The sequence below is a fragment of the Corvus cornix genome, chromosome 11, assembly GCF_000738735.6.
Source record: "Corvus cornix cornix isolate S_Up_H32 chromosome 11, ASM73873v5, whole genome shotgun sequence".
In the NCBI taxonomy this organism is placed as follows: domain Eukaryota; kingdom Metazoa; phylum Chordata; class Aves; order Passeriformes; family Corvidae; genus Corvus; species Corvus cornix.
Genome location: NC_046341.1, coordinates 3,572,163 through 3,593,117, shown reverse-complemented (window position 1 = coordinate 3,593,117; position 20,955 = coordinate 3,572,163). Strand labels below are relative to the sequence as shown.

At 43.1% G+C, this 20,955-nt stretch overlaps 1 protein-coding gene across 1 annotated transcript; it reads right to left on the bottom strand.

Annotated features, from left to right (window-relative positions):
• Window positions 1–1,859: 1,859 nt before the first annotated feature.
• Window positions 1,860–19,337, bottom strand: MLYCD (malonyl-CoA decarboxylase). Its single transcript, XM_019288225.2, has 5 exons — window positions 18,681–19,337; window positions 13,604–13,716; window positions 12,565–12,721; window positions 11,930–12,079; window positions 1,860–3,207 (listed from the first exon to the last, which is right to left on the bottom strand). The coding sequence occupies exons 1-5, from the start codon at window positions 19,320–19,322 to the stop codon at window positions 2,674–2,676; spliced, it is 1,596 nt and encodes a 531-aa protein (XP_019143770.2). The 5' UTR covers window positions 19,323–19,337; the 3' UTR covers window positions 1,860–2,673.
• Between the last annotated feature and the right edge of the window lie 1,618 nt (window positions 19,338–20,955).

Genomic DNA, 20,955 nt, shown 5'->3' with positions numbered 1-20,955 from the left:
CATCCCCCAGCCAAGCACTGTTTTGCGTCTCACTGCTCAAGCAGGGCTCCTCTCAGAGCACAGATCCCACTCAACCCCATACAACTGGCACAAAGGGAGGCCCCGCTCCCGTGACAAGAAAAACGGCCTAAGTTGATCATAAACAAGCCTAAGTGACAAAGGAACATAATTTCTATTGATTTGCTTTCAAAGGCAGGATGCAGCTGTGAAACTGAGATGCTTTTCTATGCACCCCCTTCCAGCACAGCAGGTCCCACTGCTCGCTGAGGAGAGAGCCACTGAAAGCAGCCTCCCTTTTCCTTCTCCACACACGGTCACAGAGGGTGTCCTTTCACATTCTGTGCTCCTCAGAAATGGCACTGCAGTGGCACTCACTGAGAGCGACAGAAAGGAACTGGCCTTCTCTCTTCCTCCCTGTTGTGAAGACTCCCTCTGACAGAGTACAATCCTCTCCAGGGACGGTTATTGTCCTGGTAAGTAGTGCAGATGGTGAATATTTATTTTTTTTTTCTCCTCAGCATCTTTCACGCTAAAATCTCTCTTTAGTAGCAAGCTGGAAAATCCAACAGAAAGACAAAAATCAATGGCCAGTGAAAGAAAACTAATAGCACTTAACAACTGAAGGCTTTTATGGGCAGCCTGTCCCACCTTCATCTTCAAATGATCCTTTTGCACTCACATTGGTGCTGTGATTCTGACACAGAACTCACTGCAGGAGTTCTGGCCTCACATTGCTAACTTATCAATATAACAGATGATGTGACCTCAGAAAGCACAACACAACCAATAACCACAACCATAACAACTGTTGCAAAGGAAACAACTCTGCAGGTGCTGCGGTTCTGATGGAGACCAGATGTCACGTAACAAATGTACCCATCCACAAGAGCTCCAGGAAGAGGCTGCTACAGCTTTGTCTGCAATCTCCTTCTCAGCCCCACATCACAACTCCGGGGAACACCAGCAAATTACACTGGCTGCTAATGCAGGGGTGACTGGGTAATTCAACATCCAGAGACACGTGGCACCTGCACGAGGTGACAGGGACAGACCTGATCGTGACATGCCAAAGCACACGGGTCAGTAGCTGAGAAACCACTCCTGGAACCACAGGGTGCAGGTGTGAATTTGTTTGCCATGCCCAGATCGCAAACAAATTATCCTGATTTGAAGATTGGTAGGAATAAAAAAAAGAGAGAAGCCTGCTTCCCGTGAGCTGAGAGCAGAGCTGTGCTGCTGTGTGAGATCTACAGGCAGAGGTCTGGGAAATAACTGAAGTGTTAACGAAGCATTAGCAGCTTTGCTTTTCCTTCCTCATAAGCTACTATTACTTCATGTCACTGAACCAATTCTCATACAATTGTCTGGGGCTCCAAGTGGAAAAACCTCATTATCCTTCGAGTCCAGCTGTTAAGAATATGGGATTATGCTGTATTTCCATCTGCAATACAGCAGAAGCATTAGCTCTTTTTGGCCAGGAGGATGCACATTTAATTGCCCTCACAGCTCCTCCTGCTTCAAAATAAAACCATCTTTCAAAACCATTGCAATTTCAGAACTCTTTCACTTGAAGTAAGTGACCTGGTTTCCTCAAACTTGAAGAGCTTAACAGAGAGAGAGTTCTCTTGCTCTATTCCTGCCAGCCAAGAATGCCTTGTACATATTTATACAGGCAGCTAAATTTCACCTTGAAACCTGAATTCTAAGGCAGTTCAGAAAGATTAGAAAGCCCAACAAGAGAATGGAGCCATCCCCTGACCACTGCTAAAAACAGGAGTGTTCTATAGTAATTTGTGTGGTGAAACTGTTATCAAGCAGGGTCACTAAGTGAAGGAGGTGAGATGCTGAAATCCACAAGCCATGATTTATTGAGAAAGTTTATTTTATTGGTTTATAAATCACACCTACCTCTTTATTAAAAAAGCTCCTTATCAACTTAAAACGTTACCAGAGCCAAAATATAAGATATATATATTTAGAAACTTCTCAACTAATTCCCAAGGAACAGTCTGGCTTGTTCTCCTCTCCTATTTGAACACCTCCTTATTGCTCATTATATTTTAGCAGCCAAAAACCACAAATGTAACATAACTTCCTGCTGTACTGAGATCCTGATTTTTCAACATGAATGCAAGGCTTTTCCATGCTCCAGCAAAGCAAGGATTCAGTGAGTTTTAGTGTAATTAAAACAGGAAAATACCAGGAAATTTTACATGAGATTTTTCTGAAGGTGCAAAAGACAGATATCATAGAAATAAAACTGTAGATTATGGTTTTGATAATATATTTGACCCAAAATTTACCTTTATTCCAGGTACTTTGGTTCTGAACAATCTATAGCAGCATTATGACAGAGAAGTGCAGCTCCTTTCAAAGACAGCTTATACAATTTATTACCAACAGAATAATGCTGGCTCAGGTATCTTCCATTCAGGTTATCCCTGGGTTGTAACTGGTTTAAGAGGATTTTACTCTCCCTTTAACACAAACCTCCAACCAGAGGTGACTCAATGAGGTTTTGAGTACACGGCCACGTAAGCAAGACCCTGATAACCCAGGTAACTCTGAGTACACTTGATTTACAAGGTACATTCTGATTTGAGTAAAGACACTGCAGATGATTACAGCTCTTTACAGCGAGCAACATTCATTGTTAGTGTCCATGGTATGGAATCACAGCTTGCTGTTCTGCTGGAACTGGGACACCAAGGCCAGCACCTGCTCGGAGGCTCGCACCTGCTTGGAGCCCAGGTACAGGGCACTGTTGGAGGCTGTCTCCTCCAGGAAGTACCTGTAGTTGACCATCATGCCACAGGAGGCCCCGATGCCCCGGGGGCTCGTGTCCCCCATCCAGTTTATCCTCCACAGCACCGAGCCGTTCTGCAGGTGGAAATTGGCCACCGGGTTGAGGGCGTAGCCTCGGTGCTTCTCCCCATACAGATACCAGGCACAGAGTCTCATCAGGGGTGGATGCAGCACCTGAGTCAGCTTCTCTGACCTCACCCACTCGTTGGTGTTCAAGAGTTTCTTTAGTGTTTCGGTGGTGGAGTCTCCTGTGATCTCACAGATTTCCTGCCATTCGGATTCTGTAAAAAGTTCATTCCTTCCCTGTTCTTTTGCCTGGGAGGAGAGGAGACCAACGAGCCATTTTGTGAATCCTGGGATAGGTGAAAGTGTGGAAAAAACTTTTATCTGAGGAAGTTCTTTCTGCAGACAAAAAGAGAGGAAAAAAAAAAACAAACCATGAGTTTGGTCATGACTGACACAGAGAAGTTTCAGTGAAAGGGCAGCTGATGGCCTTTGCTTTATGGCAGGTGGAGACCATGGATTCTGAGAAGGAACTGATACACATGGACACAGAAAAAAGGTGAAATATCACCCTGGCAGTAACAGGTTAGTGATGAGAAGGCACTGGGAACACCCAGAAAACTTTAACAGTGACTGAATGACATTCCTCACACACAATCTCTATAAAAGTACTTATGCAGTGCTTACCACCACTGCGTTCTGCTTTTATAGGCAGAAATAAACAAATAGAATCACAGGCCATAAAGAAGTGATTCTGAAGGGAATCTTTTCTTAAAATAGACATACAAGCTTTGGAAACCATTTAAACGCTATTTATTTTTCATATATAACTATCTTTTTTTGTTAAATCAAGGACAGTTTATTATTTCATTCTATTGTAAAATCATGAGGTACTATTTGTAGATTTTTATGGAAAGAAGTATTTCCTGAAGTTTTGAGTGAAGTTCTTTACACAGGCCATCTACCTTCCATGATATTCCCTAAATCAGTAAGAAATACAGTGTGTGAATATTTTTTTTTACTGCAAGTATAACACTTTTTAACCAAGTAGAATTTCTTCTGTACTCCTACTAATTTCTGATTAAACCCTGCTAACTATGAAATCATGTAAAGCAAAACACACAGGAAAACTGTGTATTAGTTTTGGGGCACACCAGTGCGAAGAATAAACTCACTTGGAATTAACACAAAATACATCAGGCAAATCTGCTGGAGGAGTGGGGGGCAAAGGAACAGAGGGAAGAGAGAACTGAGCTGAAAGCACCCCAGTGTTGGTTTAATTACTGCTCCAACAGAAGAAGTGCTAAGAACCAAGACATTCTTCAACATTACAGACACATCTTAATGTCAGCAGAAAATTGTCTTTAAATGACTACGAACGGCACTTTTTCTACCTCGAGGATTACCGAGGTAACCATTAAAAAGCCATCAGGGCTCAGATGGTGCTGCCAGGTTGTGAGAGCTGCAGCTCCTCACTACTGCTGAGCTCCACACAGCTGCCATCTGCAGTCTGCTCCGGGAGGGTGCAGGGGCCAGGGAATGCTGGCCTGGCACGGCTTCCCCACAGGCTGCAGCCAAGCACCATCTCTAATATCCACAACACATTTTCCCTTCCCACAGGAGCTTCCCAAATACGTCCCTGCTGTCCTGTGCCTTCCAGCACAGTGGCACACAGCCAGCTGTGCAGTTTGGTGACTTACAGCTGGATCACCTGCAGAAAATCACTGGCTGCCCTGAGCTGGAGTTCTCTGACTGTTACACAGACGTGTCAGCCAAAGAATTCTTTTGGGACCAGGAAGAGACAGGAAAAGCAGATCAAGTTACAAAGAAACGCCTCATTTCAGGTCCTTAGAGAACCAGATAAAGAAAACAAAGCAAATTATTTCCTAAGAACACTCATTTCTGTATCTTACTGAACAAAACACCATTTTTATAATCAGAGCTCCCAGGAGATCCTGACTGGGTCATGCTCACAACTGCTACAACTACCACACTCAGATAGTGAAGTTCTAGTGAAGTAGTAGGAACTAGGAAAGTAGAAACTTTTTCAAAGTTTCCGCTGAAGGACACGATGATATTTTATTCTTAAGAGTAATTCCAAAGCTGATGTCTTTTACAAGCTCTGTGAGATCCAACTATGAGGTTTCCTTGAATGTGCATTTCATAAAATAAAAAAGTTCCTTTACAGACATCTCTTACACCTCTTTGCACAATTTCAGGGAATACATTTATGAAACAAAATAGTTTATTAGGGTTGTGTTCTTAGACCATGGCTACAAGAGGCAAAGATACTGAAAGGAAGTTTTAATTAAAAGAATATTTTGTGGAGTAGACAGTTCAGACTCATTAGAAAAGTTTTCCCCTTGCTTTTGAAAAAGAGCAATGACAAAGTAAATTAAAAATATATATATCTGGAGTGAAAGAAATGGAAAAATGAGAACAGAACAAAGCAATTCCACAGATTTCAAACATCTTTCCTTCCTAATCCCACACTGAATACTTCCCCATGGACATAAGGACTATTTATCCAGAAATAATTCAAAGTAACCTTATAAAATTTGAATACAGAGTCAAACAAACTCAGTAAATCCTCCCTTGGTCACAGTAAATCCTCCCTTGGTCACGTCTCATCCACCTCCTCATTGCTTCATCCACCTCCTCATTGCGTTTCTCAATCAAGCAGCTCATCTAATCAGCACATCTGGAATCCACTTCTCTTTAAAGCAGCAGCATCTTAATTAGTACAGCAGAGGAGGAGGATTGTACTCAGGTGCCCCTCTGCCAGCTACACTTTCCTTGACTCACCACTGCTACCACAGACCCAGGGATCTGCTGGACAAGGAGGAGGGAGAAAGATGGCACAGAAGTGAGTTTTTCAAGGCCACCAGAAAAATATTTCAAGGTATTTGATCCTGGGCAAAAAGCTGCTGGCTTCCAGTTTTGCCAGTTGGTAAGAGCAGCATCACTTCCACCTTCCCTCCTCCAGCAGTGCAGAGCTGAGCAGTGCTGGCTCTGCTGCACCTGGACATGGCTGAGCTGCTGAGACACTTGGTTGTCACATAATGGGACCTGCTGCATGTCAGCTCGTGCTGTGGTGGATGAATCTCTGCCCAGAAGGGAGGCCACAGCTCCCTCCTGAAGATTCAATGACCCAGGACCCTCCTGCCTGTCCACACAGTAATGATGGATGAGAACTCAGCAAGGGCCTGGGCTGGGAGGGACCTGCAGATGCACCTCGAGGCACAGAAACCCATCACTGTAATGAGAAGTGCCCTTCCCATGTCACATCCTCCAGCAGCAGCCAGCTCCCCTCAAACAGCCTGCAACTCAAAATGGGGGTGCATTCTTCTGGGTCTTCATTTCTGTTTTGATTTAAAGTTCCTCTTTAACACACAGAGCACAAGAGAGAGGAATACATGGGGTAAAGTTTTCAAATTAATGACCTATCATGAGAAATCTTCCAAGTGCTGCTGGAGAGAGTAAAGATGTTACTGCTGTGCAGTGGGGATGAAAAGAGAAATGGAAAAAAAAGAAGTTTTTAGAGGCTATTTCCTCTAGGCAAGGATTCAAGGAATACAGAATGTGTTCCTTTTTGACCCAAAGGTGGGATTACACTCCTTAAAGGTTTTCCTTTTTTTTATTAACTGTATTACTATTCCTATGAAAGATAGTGCCTTTGAGAACACACTGCTTAAGGTCTCTTTCATGATTTCTTCACAGCTATTTAGGGTTAAAAGCTGAGAGGGGAAGAAGGAAGATGGCATTGAAATTTGAGCGGCAGCAATTCTTCTTTCAGGTGAAAGGGAAAAAGCTGTTTAGCACCAAGTCAAGTCTGGAACTCTTCTGCACCATCTCTGCCAAGGAAGCAGTGTTTGAAAATTCTGTTTTGCTCCTGAACAGAGCTAACAAGGTTTGCACACAGGAGCTGAGCTGTGTCCATTGCTTCCATAGGGTAACAATTCCAATCTCATTTCCCAGCTTGCAGAACCCAAGGGCACCTGTGCACCACCCACGATGACAAAAGTGAGAACGAATGGTTTCTTTCCCCCTCTGTGTAGTAATAACAACCAGTGCAAAGTTCCTAATTAAGCAACTGACATTGATTCCTAGGAATGTTGACTGCTCCTTGTTTATCACCACTTTCAGGAGTGACCCATTCACCAGGACAGCCCCAAATATTTCACAGGAGGTCAGTAGCTCTTATTCTGTTAAAAACACAAGATGGGAAATTGTGGGGTTTTTTACTTCTTAGGACAGATAAGACATGGGAAAGTGACCCCATTTTGAAGCTACAGTACATACTATCACCTACCTGATAAAAGCTTTATTTAGAAGCTTATCTGAGGCAGCCATTTCTTGTGGAAAAATAAGTAAATGCAGTGGAGTGAGCACATTTATGCTTTGCTAAATTGATGTGCTGGTTTCTAAGGCTATTGGTGGAGACCCATTAATGTTTACTTTCCTCTCAGAAACCCACACACAACATTAAGAAACAGCTGCTAACTTTTGTTCGGGCTAGATTTCTGTGTTTGATTGTTGCTTTTTGTTGTTGTTTTCGTTTTTCTTTCCTTGCAGAAAAGCAGAGATTTCTCCCATTATCCATATCTCATCTGAAACTCTCTTGCACTCTTGAAAGCTGCAGTCCAAGGTCACATTTTTCATCAATGAAATCAAAGCCTGTTTTGGAAATTATGATCTCCCCAGGTCACCTAGATCAAATTAAGGTAGCAATTATCAACAGCCCAAGCAGAAAGCTAAATCTGCCACCAATTGCTGAGCATTCTATTGAGTCACACAGCAGCTATCAGTTTTCTCCCTCAAATGCCACAGGCTATAAAATTCTAAGCATTTTCTCAAAGGCTTCACCACAGTTATCTGTGTCTGTCATCTGCTGACTGAATTGCCATGATGTACCTTCTGCAGAGCTACAGACTGTTTAGAGTGGCTATAAACACATTGTGAATTATATGGCTGGCTAATGAGAAATCCATCCACCTCCTCGTTCACCAGCACCTATCAGCTTGCTAGAAATGATCTGCCTGCACTCAGTTTGGGGTTTGTTTGGTTTTCTGCAGTTGTCTGAAATAGCTTCAAAATCCAATTCATTTCTGGGAACAACACAAGCTTGGATTTCAGAAATACAAGAGATCATTTCTGTTGCCTGCTCCCTGTTTTATATACATTAATATAAACAAGAGACTGCAAGGAATGCCTACACAGCCTATTCCCAGCTTTGTACAGGGAGAACAGGGATCAAAGTGGTATCAGTGGCCTAATGAATTCATCCCAAAATAATCCCAACAGGATATGCTCAGACGTCAACAGAAGCCTGTACACAAAACCCTTCTATATTATCTGTGTAGCAAACTTTTGTCAAGAAAGTGCCAAAAAAAGGAATAATCTGCTCCTGAGAGCAGCACCATTTCTCCCAGGATGCCCTTTGTAGGTAACACCAGGTCCAATTCTGATCTCCAGCGTATCTCCTCCCCCTTTACCCAGTTATACAGAACAATTCCTGTGGCAAATGCCAAATCTTAACATCCAGGTAAAGATTAAGGATTCCAGTCGCAAACTGTGCACGTAGAAAGAGAGGACACTGAGGATCCATTTCTGTGCCTCAATTTTATCCATCCTCCATCTGCTTAAATTAATGAAACCCCAAAGCAGTGGCCATCAATTTGTACACAGGGCCTCAGACTAACAGTGCTCAGCACTGGGGTGCAACAATCCTCACTAGTTTTCCCAACAATCCTAAGAAAAACCCATTTGCAAGGAATGCTTTCAGGAGGGAATCAGTGCTTGGCACTCTTTGAAGGTGAGGAGTGCTGCCCTACACGGGCTCATGTTGAGCAGAATATGTGACCAGGCAAATTAGCAAACATTTGCTAAAAATTTTCTAAAAAATTAAATTCTATTTTAATTGTGCATTCATGAGATTTTAAGGAGTATGGTACTAACTGAATTCATAGCCATAATTTTTTAGCTTAGATACCTGCTAGATCAAGGTTCCAGTGAAGTTTTTTGAAATCCTGTCAGATGAAGGCTTCAGTGCAGAGGGGTTCTCAGCACACTCCTAACTTTGTGCATGTCTTTTCCTGATCTAATGATACACATTCATGACAGGTCCAATTTGGAGTTTTCCTCATGAAGAATGACAGCTGGGATGTCAGTTTGGAGGTTACAGTGGCACTTACAGGTAGAAGTGTCAGAGCAGGTTACGCTAAGGTAAAAGTCAGGTAAAGGATTTTTACTGGAGGATAAAAGAAGTGTTAGGAGTTTGCAGCACCTTAAGAAAACATAAATCAAATAGAATTCTGCAGATCAAACAGACGTCCACAAAAGTTAACTCAAATGGCAAGTTATAAAAGTGTCTTAATCATCAATTTAAATAAAATGAAAAACAAAATCCTTAACCCTTTCAAATGCTCTCCTCTTCCCAAGGCATTTTATTATAAGTTAAATTAAAGAGAGTCTCAACTTCTGTAACCTGGAACACTTGGTGATTTAGCAGCACTTGAAAAAAAGATTTGTTTATTGCAAAGCCATGCAAAGGTGATATAAAAAATCCTCCTCCTATCAGAGACCTCACCCATCTATTTTTACAAAGGCTGCTGGACGCTGGCTTAATGAGAGGTAATTTTTGACCCAGGACTTTTTTTACTGAGGCTGTATTGTTTCAGCTGCTGTCACCAAGTCCACTCAGCACTCCTGCTGCACCATTTGTCCCTTCTGCTCCAAAGAATTATGTCCAACCTGAATAGAGACAACCTTGTAAAGTCCTCTGCTTACACCTGACCAGAGAGAAAGAGAGCACATGTGAGCAATTAATCCACAGAAAAAGGACTTCCAGAATTTTGGGAGCCAGGCAACACAGGCTGCCAAGAGTATTACTCATTGCATGCCTCTGCCCTGAACAATCCCGACTTTGTAGAAATTCCGCAGTGGAAGTGTTTTGAAGCTGAAATACAGAGGGCTTCTCTCTGAGGGGTGAAGCCCACTGAGATGGGAGGCACAACGTTTGCAGCTGAAGCTGAATGAGGAGGCCTTGTAGAAGTGCATCAAACAATTCTGGGAACAACAGGACAGTGATTTAGGGTCACTTCACGGACATAAAATATGCAATAGGAGATGGTTCTTGCACCATTCAAGAAAACAAATTCGAGGACAGTACTTTGGAATGAAGGTGGAGGAAGCATGAAGGAGTGGGAGAACAGGAAAGAGAAAAATACTAACATCAAAGAGTGAAGAAAAAACTATTAGACAGCCACATCCACAATGGATAAATATTCCTGGACTATCCTTTCTATTTTCTTTAGCCCTACAGCGGTTCCACTCCAAACAGGAAGGGTGTAGAGGCAATGCATGGAGTTGTTAGACCTTTAGATCCAGACTACACATTAACACCTCAGTCCATGTCCAATTCCCACATTAGAATTTCCTACCGGAGCGTTTTTCACAACACCTTTAAGCAATGTAGGAAGTACGAGTAGGGATGAAGGTCTCCACCTTTGGCATTGCATGGAAAGCACTCAAGTTTTCAATATTAAAGAAGTTCTTTAAGATTGAGGCATTAATTTTATGATTAAAATGTATTTAAAGGCATCTCAGTTTCCTATGATAAACACTGAAGAGGGGATGGATTTTACAACACTGAAATGTAAAAACTTTGTCCTAAGTATAAATACAAAACACACCCTTCTGTTGGACACACCAAATTTTAAGTCTTGCATTAGGTTATCTAAGTATGATGTGTCTGTTTGACTTTATAACTCACAACTTTGCTGGTGTTGCAAGCAATTAGTGATGGTCAGATACAATGTCAATAGGGTTATTTTATGAGAGCAACTCAATTACCCAGAAATTATTTTTCAGATGCGAAAGCAGATAACTGCATGAATTTATTCCAATTTCCCCTCAGTCAAGATCAGACAGATGGCAGAGTCTAATTATACCTGGACTACTGCACTTTCAACAATTAATCTAAAAGCCATTCCAAAAGCAAGAAGCAACAAAATTCAGCCAAAATATCCATTACAAATAAAATAAAATAAAATAAAATAAAATAAAATAAAATAAAATAAAATAAAATAAAATACTTCAGGGCAGCCAGCTATGATTCAGCAATTTAGTGATCTATCACTTTCTGGCAGTAGTAGTTTCAAGCATCCAATTTTAAGTTATTTTTGTGAGTGGAACTGAAGTTCTAAATCACAGACAGTTTTCCAGACATCGTTACTAATCCAGATGTGAAACAATGAATATAAACACAAGTAGTGATCATTACTTTTAAGAGGTAGCTTTGTCAGCAATTTAAGTAGTAAAGACTATTAAATAAAATAACGTGCTCAGTGCAGGAATGCGACTGTCTCTTTCACACCACTCTGAATGAATTTTCAGTCCTTTCTCCAGTGGCTTGGAAGAAGTTTCTGCAAGTACTAAAGCTATTAACAATAATCCCTTCGCACGTAATGATATTATCTAAATTCAGAGAACTGAGTGGCAGAAAGTAAAAGATTCTTTTGCCTTTTAAAACATTTTCTTTACTATATTGCAAGCCATGCCTGGGCAAAGAAATCTCTCTCCATTTTTCTAAATAGAGGTATTCAAGGCATGCATGCACACTGCATAAATAACCAGTGGCAATTCAATATAACAAACAAAACAATGAACTAATTAACGAACAGGAAGTATTACTGTTCCTGGAGCAGCTGTAAGATTTTGGAAAAGGCACTGTCAGGTACTTTGAAGAGAATATGTTGATCAGGCTCTTCCCACGCAACTGAGAGGCAACAGTGAATTCCATCAGAGCCCACACTGCGGAATAAAGCTGTGTCAAAGCCACCTTCAACAGAAATGTTCTTGTTTGACTTCAGGCGGCCCACACAGGATTAGGCAAACACAAGGAGTTTACACAGAACACGTCACCTCTGGAACAGAATCTACACCTGGCAGACATCAACCAAGAGCAGGAAATGTTCTCCCAACTCTCCACACCTCCAAAGGCTGCTCTGGGAAGAAGTTCCAGGGGAAGCCCCAGGAGCTCCTGGCCTGAGCAGTGACACCAGGTGGGAACTAAGCCATGCTGAGCAAACAGACCCTGAGGCCCCCTTGCCACACTCACCTGCAGCTCTTTGACAACTCTTTTGATGAGGTGAGTCCCGAGTTCCACCCCCTGCAGGCCCTGCTGAGTCAAACTGATAGAGTAGAAAATTGCTGTTGTGATTTTGTCTGCATCTTCTGTCTCTAAAGGCGGCACTTCTTTCACTATGGTCTGGGAAAAAAAGGATTAAAAATTTTAAAATGTTAGTATTAGTTATTATCATCATTATGGGGAGGAGGTCTTTCTTTTTAACTTTTAAATGCATTAACACTTTTCCCCACTGTTTTATTCATTGACAATAAAAATCTAATGAAAAAGTAGAAAGAGCTGCTTAGACATTAGCACGTGCAGGTAAAAAATTATAACGTGGTTCAAACTTTCAGAATTAATTTCAACCACTTTGAAATGTTTATCTCATTTGCTCTACTTTACTTCTAATCTTTTCTTATTCTTCTTGCTCTTGAGCAAAAAATTTCAATTTACATAATACGCAAGATAGACAAAATACCCCTGTAATTTTTACCTGCCAATTCTCTCATCTCTTAAAAGATGAAACAAAAGCAAATATTGCCAAATTATACAGAATTGTGGATATTTAAATAAGCACACTGCAATCTGAGCACGTTGCTGTGTACTAAATGCATCAGTGGCTGTACCTGGATGCTGCTGGAGATGTCACTGGTTAGTGCCACGTGCAGGACTATCAATGGCTCTCCTGGGATTGCACAGTGAGAAAAGAAGTAGCATCTTCTATAGGCCCCAACTCGACGCTTCATATCAACCCAGTTTCTGACAGGGTGCACAGCTTCAGAACTCAAGGAGAAAATTTTTTTAAGAATTATTATTAATTATTATTATTGTTGTTGTTATTATTACATTTAAAAATAGAGGTCAGCTGCCCTACAAGCTCAGCACTTTTCCCACTGTTGTCAGTGACAAAACTTCCCAATCAAAAAAGGAGAATTAGGCTGTAAGTGAATAACTTAAAATTGTCAGCAAGCTGTGACAAAGTGGATTGTAAAGGAACATTGCACACCCACTCACTAGTGTGCTTGCCAAATTACCTTGAGGATTAATTAAACATTAGGAATTATTTTTATTTTAAACAATTTAGCTTGTACAAGATCTCTTTGCCTCATCAGCACTTAAGTCGCGTACTTTCAGAACATTCTAGAGGTTATTTTTCAAGATTTTATACAACAAGGTGGCCTACAACATAACTTGCTTTCAGTCATTTTCAACTTCATCACAACTTTGACTGTTAGACAGAAATTCAGGAATCAATGTTGTAGATTCAGGAATCAATGTTGTAGAGCACATTGTATAAAAACCAAGGTGCTCTCTTCACATGTAATTTACACGTGATCCTGTGCACCTCACCAGTTCCAGGCAAAACAACTGCAGCACCTCTGGCAATGTGGGAATGTGGGAAACTGAGAAAGTTGGAAGACAAGACAGCAATCTACCAGTGCAGTGTGGGAGCTGCAGGATCAAATTATGGCACAAATGATCCCCTTTATTCTTTACTCCAATCAGCTTTTAAAATTGGGCTCTACGGCGTGTTAATGCAAATATTTCATAATTATACTTTGCCTATGGTTCAGAAAAGCAGAGTCCTGAAAACAGTGGATCTCTGCAGTCCCAAGCAGTTCGTCACCTCTTCACCAAGGACTCTTTCCAGCCTCTAGCACTTACTCACTAATTTTCTGGAGTACTTCACAAGGAGATTGCCACGTGACCCGCTCCAAGTTGAGGAATCCCGTGGAGAACCACTCTGAGAGCATGTTCTTGAGAACTCCATTCATCTCCTGCAAACAGAACAACGATGGAATTAGCTGCTAAACAAGCAAGGTACAACATGGGAATGTGAGTAAAGCCAACCTTGATTGACCACAAGGCTGCAGTTGCTCAGATTTAAATACCACGGAAACATTTTGCAACAAGATACAGACAGAACCAGAGGCTTTCCAGAATTTTCCTTCTCTAAAAATATGAAAAATTTTGAGCAAGTAAAATAAAAACCAGCAGCATAAGACAATAGAACTGAAAAATCAAACCAGCTTTGGAACAGTATGAGAGATGAAACCCAACTCAATGTCAAATCCTTTCAGAAACATTCATTGTAAGTAATTTTTATATTCCCTACCAGTTTCCTGCTGCCTGTATTATTAAAGATTTCCTGTCTAAATTTATTCGAATTTAATAAGTATTCTTGAACTCAGCACAGCATGAATATCCCTAGAAGAGATTCCAGAGCTTGTTTTTCTTTCTTCCATTTGCCTTGTACACAGGACACAGTGCGATACCAGCACCAACTTACCAACAGCCTGATCAGAAACACGGGCTCACCTGAAACTAACATAGTAACCATTTACTTCAACAAAAACTCTTCATCTTATATTCAAACCTTTGTTAAATAGCTACTGCTGCACATAAAAGAGATAAAAATTAAGCTCCAATGTACTTTAGCTTGCTAAATTAAAAGAAAAACAACAGGAAAAAAAATAAAAATCTAATCAGAAAACCAGAACCATTTTTATTAAGCTCAGATGTAGTCTCAGGACTGTCATAAAAAGCAAAAATATTTCCTATTATAACCTAACCATGATGAAAGCTGCAGAGGCACTTGTAAAGACACACATCAAAGAAGGTTTCTGCTGGCCAAAGCAACTGCTACAAGTATTCCAAGACTGAATGAAAGAATGGGTTTATTCCTTAACACACTAGAAAAACTAAAATTTTCAAACCCAGAAGAAACATTCATTTGCATAAACTCTGTCATGCATGAATTTTTTTTCAATACCTTCTTCCTATACAAATATATTCTGATTGTTTTTTTTATTCTGACTTTAAGGTACCTCCCTTGTGAATTCTCATTTCTGAAGCCCAACTCTGAAGTTTTTAGGTAATAACCATAAATCACTTCGGTCAAATATCCCTTGGTGTAGTGAAAATTTCCAGGCATTCCAGGATTGTTTGGTTTGTTTTCTTTTGTAGGGGCACACTGTAAACCATAGAAATGAGCTGGAGTTGTCAGATGTGGGGGCAAAGCAACAGATCCTTATGGCTCTCTTGTCATCCATGTGCTTTTTGAACAGCATTTCAGCTGCAGTCCAGCAGGCAGAGGGGAAACCGGATGGCTGCACTGCTGCTGGCAGCATTTTGACATTCTGCTCTGCATCTCCTGGCAGGAACAAGGCTCAGACAGCACGGATTGACGTGGGAAAGAGCCAGTTACCCTGCATGGAAAATGGAGGAGTGGGAAGCATTGGAGTTTTGCTCCTTTGGAGGTTCAGCATTCTCCACATGGATGGAAGTGGAACTGAGGGCTGTTCTCAGACAGGGCTACTGCAGCTCCACGGTGCAGCTGGAGGAAAACCATGCAGTTGTAACCAAACAAGCAAGTGAAGCAGATGTGCTTTCAGTAAGGATTTGGGGAGGAATATTGTATATGGGGAATTACAACTCAAAACAACCTGTCAGTGGTAAATAATAAAGTTTTATACAACAACAGGGCACTGTGCGGGAATTTGAATGGCTCCTTGTGGAAGGGACCTGCCACCATCATTGAGTCCACTCCCAGCTGAGCATGGAGCAACAGGACATGAGGGCATGGCCTTGAGCTGACGGAGGACAGGTTTTCAGTGGGTCTTAGGGAGAAATTCTTCCCTGGGAGGGTGGGGAGGCCCTGGCACAGGCTACCCAGAGAACCTGTGGCTGCCCCATCCCTGGAAGTGTCCAAGGCCAGGTTGGACAGGGCTTGGAGCACCCCTGGTAGTGGAAGGTGTCCCTGCCCATGGCAGGGGTGGGAGTGGATGGGCTTTAAGGTCCTTTCCAACCCAAACCAGTCTGGGATTCCATGATTCTGTGATGACAGAACTTTTTAGTGCAGAAGGACATAGAAGTTTTCACTATCCAAAACTGTGTTTAAATCAAGTCATCTAAACAAGATTCTGACTTGTGTTTAATATCTCAGTGTACAGCACATTTCCAAAAAGCTTCACTCCAATAAGGACAGGCTCAAGTTTGGGTCTCTTATTTTGTAGATTTAGTGGCAGGTTCTTTTATTTTGTAAACTTAGTGGTAAGTAAATTTTTATTTTCATTTCAGAGGCCTTTTTAGTCATAAAAATTACATCTGCAACACTTCATTAAAAAGAAAAGCAAGCACATCCATTATTCAGCATCCCAGTCTTAAATTTGAGCAATGAGACATAGTCAGATTAGTATTTCAAATTACCAGCTATACTTCAATTTCTATTAGCCAAGTCTAATAAATTGTGATTATTTTTCTCTCATTCTGTGTTCTTGCTAGGAGACAGCAAATTAGAGGCTTTTTAATCTTCACATCAAGTACCTATTTCTTGGGCAACAAATGGGAAAACTCTCATGAAAAACTCCAATTAATTTTTTTTTATTACAAAGAACTGCCTCTCTGATGAGGGAACTATTTCACTTTCCCTCTCAAACTACTAAATAAAAGACCCCTCACAGGAGTTGAGTTTTCCCATGGGGTTGGAATGTTTGAAGTTTTCAACCTGACTTACTTCATTTGGGACTTACAGATCTGCTCTGATACTGCCAAGTAGTTGAAGGTGGCTGTGGTGGGGGGGTTGACTGGGTTTGTTTTGGGAGGGGGCTTGGGGGGTTTTATTTGTCGGAGTTTTTTTCCCCACAAATTACCTCCAGAATCTACATAGAGAATATCCCTGGTGAGATACTGCAAAAATATCCCCACTAGCAAAATAAGATTCAATAGTGACACAAATTAAAGGGGACTGGGTTCTGCGTTTTTATTGCTAACAGTAATTACTGCAGTGATAATGGCAGTGCTGAAAACTCTCCTAGCTCTTGTGGTTGATATTATTGGACATTTTGTTCTTAAAATTGAAATCATTATTTCTTCTCCCTCCCCCCCCCCCCATTTCTGCTCATTTGGACAATGAGTAAAGCATGCTCAAGCACTTTCAAGTGACTTAATCACTTAAATGTAATATTTTACTGCAATCTGCTGAACAAACACAAAATAGAAATCCTTCATCACCCAATATCTGAGCAGTCCAAGCTGCTTTCATGCTGATAGTGCTGAGGAAATAGAAAAATATTTCATATTTACAACACAACAATGGGCAATCCCTGTTTTAATAGGTCTTTCAAATTACAAAGTAAAAACTAAGGACTGTCTAAGAAATATTTTAGGCAGTTTGAGCAAACCCAAAATCCCACTAGGCCGCATAATGCATTCTGTAATTCTCCACCAGCATCAAGAAGATCCATTTAATTTTATTTCCACATTTCCTTGTCAGTGCAGACACAAATATACAGAGGTTGTAAAACTCTCATTGCACATTTGTCTTTATGTTAGAATTGAAATCAACTTTGCACTAATGAAATGGCTACACAGGACTTTTGATAGGCAAATAGCAAACACTTTTCTTATAGAAAAACCTTTAAACAATAATGGTGCTTCTTGTCTTCCAGCAGACCAACACAAGACCAAGATTACAAATACACTCCAACCACTGCTTAATTTATATAGAAATCAATTTGACAAAAATGCTCTTTTTCCTTATCTTTTGCCAGCAACTTGAACTTTTCACTGACTTTTTCTAAATCATATGGAAAGATGAAGAATATTTTAAAAGCAATTGCTGGATGATTTGCTACCTGAAATCATAATGTTGTGAATTTTTCACCAGACTCATATTTCAAGGGCTGAAATATAAGTAAGCAAGCAAAATGTAACAAATCTCAAGAGGAAAATGGTGGCACAGAAAAAGTAAAAGTGTTGCAGGTGAGAGGGTTCTGAACAGCAAGAGGAAGAACTGCACCCATGAAACAGATTTTCAGCAAATTTCACTCTGTGCATTGCAAGGGCTCATCAGAAATTCAACTGTTTATAAGGGCAGTGGAAAATCAGTGTCCTGTGGTGAAAAGAAGGAACAGAACACATGAAAAGAACATAATACAGACACGACAAAAACTGCAAGAGCATCATGAAAAATAATCAAGCTCAGCATTACTGTAAATTAACTTTTAAAACAATGTATTACGTGCCAGCACTTCCCACTGCCACTCTGGAAATGCCATTGCTTCACACCAGGGGCCACTTCCTTCCTGAGTGTCAGCACAGGGCAGCTCTCACTGATGCCACAGCCTGTGGGAAAGTGTTCACTCGTGTCTCTCTAGAGAATCATGGAATCATTTGATGGAAAAGACATCTGGGATCATCGAGTCCAATCGTTGACCCATCACCGCCTTGTCAACCAACTAAGTGCCATATGCAGTTGTTTCTTGAATACCTCCAAGGATGGGGACTCCACCACCTCTCTGGGTCTGTTCCAATGTTTAATTACCCTTTATGTGGAGAAATTCTTCCCGGTGTCCAACCTGAACCTCTCTTGGCACGGCTTGAGGCCGTTCCCCCTCATCCTGTCAGAGCCCGACCCCCCTGGCTGCCCCCTCCTGCCACGGAGTTACAGAGAGCCAGAAGGTGCCCCCCGAGCCTCCTTTTCTCCATGCTGAGCCCCCCCAGCTGCTCTCCATCGGTCTTGGCCTCTAAAGCCTTCCCCTTCCCTTGAACCACTCCAGCGTTTCAGTGTCCTTCCTGACATTCCCTCCCTGAACTGAGGGACCCATAGAGACCCCAACAGTGAACTGGGCTCACGGGACACTTCCCAGCCCAACGTGGCTCCACGAGTAGCACCACGAGCAGCAAGCCCCAAACCACATCCCCCCACACTCCCTCTAGAGACACCCAGGCCAGCCCTCACCTTGACGTGGGCCCCATCCACCGCCTTGCTCGCCAGCCCCTCCATCAGGTCGGCCCTGAGCTCCACGAGGAAGCGCAGCCCGCCCTCGAGGCGGCCCAGGTGCTGGAAGAGCCCGCGGTACTGGGGGTTCAGGTAGTACCGGAGCCGGTCCTCGGCCTGCAGCAGCGCCCCCAGCTCCCTGCGCTGCTCGCGGGCCTGCAGCACCTTGGCGGCGGCCTCGGCCACCCGCCCGTGCTCCACGCCGAAGTCGCGGGCCAGGCGGGTGAGGAGCTCGGCGCGGGGCGGCCCGGGCTGCAGCGCGCGGTAGAACCGCACGAACTCCGCGCCGCGGAGCTCGGCGGGCGGCGGCGCCTTCTCCTTGGTCTCGTAGGGTGGCAGCGGCGGCACCGAGCGGCGCAGCAGCTCCTCCATGCCCGGAGGAGCGCCCGACGAGAGGCGATGCGGGCCCCGCGCGGCCCAGAGCAGCGAGCGCGGGCCCAGGCGCGGGCACAGCCGGCTCATCCCGCACACCGCCGCAGGCCGCGGCACCGCCCGCCGGGCTGCTCCGCGCGCGCTGATTGGTTGCGACCGCAGACTGACAGCGCGCCCCGCCAATGGGAAGCGAGGAAAGTGTGGCGGGGCTGTGGGTGTGTCGGCCGCCATGTTGAGTGTGGCGCACCGAGGTCACCGGCCGCCCCTCCCCGGGCGGGGCCGGCGTTCCTCATGGCCCGGAGCTCCCCCGACACCGCCCGTCGCTGTGCTGGACTTTAGAACCGTGGAATCATGCTGGGCACAATGCCAAGCTGCACCAGGTGCGGTTGAGGTTGGACTTTGGGAGGAATTTCTTAACCATTGGGCTGCCCCGGGAGGCGGTGGAGTCAGCGGCTATGGAGGTGTTTAAGGGAACACTGGACGTGGCACTTGGTGCTATGGTCTGGTTGACAAGTCGGTGTTTCATCACAAGTTGAACTTGATGATCTTGGAGGTCTTTTCCAACCTAATTGATTTTGTGGTGCTGTGAATCATCAAGATTGGAAGAGACCATTAGGATCATCCAGTCCAGCGTTCACCCAGCGCTGCCGCTGTAGCCCTTAAATACCCAATCGAGACATCTCCTCAGCGTCTCCAGGGATGGTGACTCCACCACCGCCCTGGGCAGCCTATTCCAGTGCCTGACCACCCAACCAATGAAAGAATTTTTTCAGATATCTAATTTGAACCTCCCCTGTCTCAGTTTACGACCTTGCACTGTCTCCTGTATCTTTCTCCCCGGTGGCTCCCATATTTTCTGGTGGGGTGTGCTGGATTTGTGGAGCCCCGGCTTGCACAACTCTGAAATAAATAATCCATGTGTGTCTCGAGTGTGTCATTAATGGATTGGTGCCCAGCAGGGAATGATTCCGATTTCCTGGGCAGCATCCCCGTGTCCTGAGGAAGCTGTGGCTCCTGGAAACCCGGCTGGCACTGAGGGGCAGGGATTACAGCCCCAGCCAGCCCTGCTGCAGTTTTTGCTCTGAAATAACTGCAGGAAACCACATGAATTTGGTTGTGCAATTTTGAGGTCACAGAGCTGAGTGTAGCCTGTCCTTTGGGCCCTGTAGCAAAACCTCATCATGAGCCAAAGTTCTCTCAGGTGTGTCAGGACCTTTTGTGAATGAAGTTAAGCATCTCCGTCCTGCTCCCAGCTCAGGCTTACAGAGGTGTATTTGCCTCCTTTAGACATTAAACCAGCAAAACACACAGGTCACATTGATGTCAGTGAGATCAGAATTGAGCAGCAATTGTCCTTAAAAGCACAGGGAATTGTGATTCTCAGCATTTGAAATGAGAATTGAGGAAAGAATCAAGCCCTCTTTGTCAGTGAAGAGACAAAAAGAGAGCACTGCCTAATTACAGATTTTAGAACAATATGTTAGCAATTCCCAAGGAAGGGGACAAAAGAAAAAAAAAACCATGTGAGCAGTAACTGAGGTAATTTAGGGTCATAAGATAAGCTAATATACCCTTAGGAGAGGGAAAACATTACTCAGAAGCATTAAAAGATATGAAAAAGACTTTTTAAAAACCATTTGAATCGCACTGCCAATGAATTAAACTTCAGAAAATCCCTTCCCACCTTTAGAACTTCATTTTCAGCTAAGTCAAAAGCCTTCAAAGTTGGCTGGTCGGTCCTTCTGCTTCACCTCCCCAGGAAAGGGGCTGCCAAAGAGAGCCTCTGTGTCAGATTCTCAGGATAATGTCTTTGGAGAGAGAGGAGTAGGTAAGAACTTTCACCAAAAATCTTGATGATATTTCC

Excerpts from the sequence above, each read along its gene's own strand:
- MLYCD (XM_019288225.2), bottom strand. The coding sequence starts at position 19,322 with ATGGCGGCCGACACACCCACAGCCCCGCCACACTTTCCTCGCTTCCCA. Across the intron at positions 12,722-13,603 it reads GTACTCCAGAAAATTAGTGA|TTCTGAAGCTGTGCACCCTG; the intron begins GTAAGTGCTAGA and ends TTTCTCCTTGAG. Across the intron at positions 12,080-12,564 it reads ACATCTCCAGCAGCATCCAG|ACCATAGTGAAAGAAGTGCC; the intron begins GTACAGCCACTG and ends TTTTTTTCCCAG.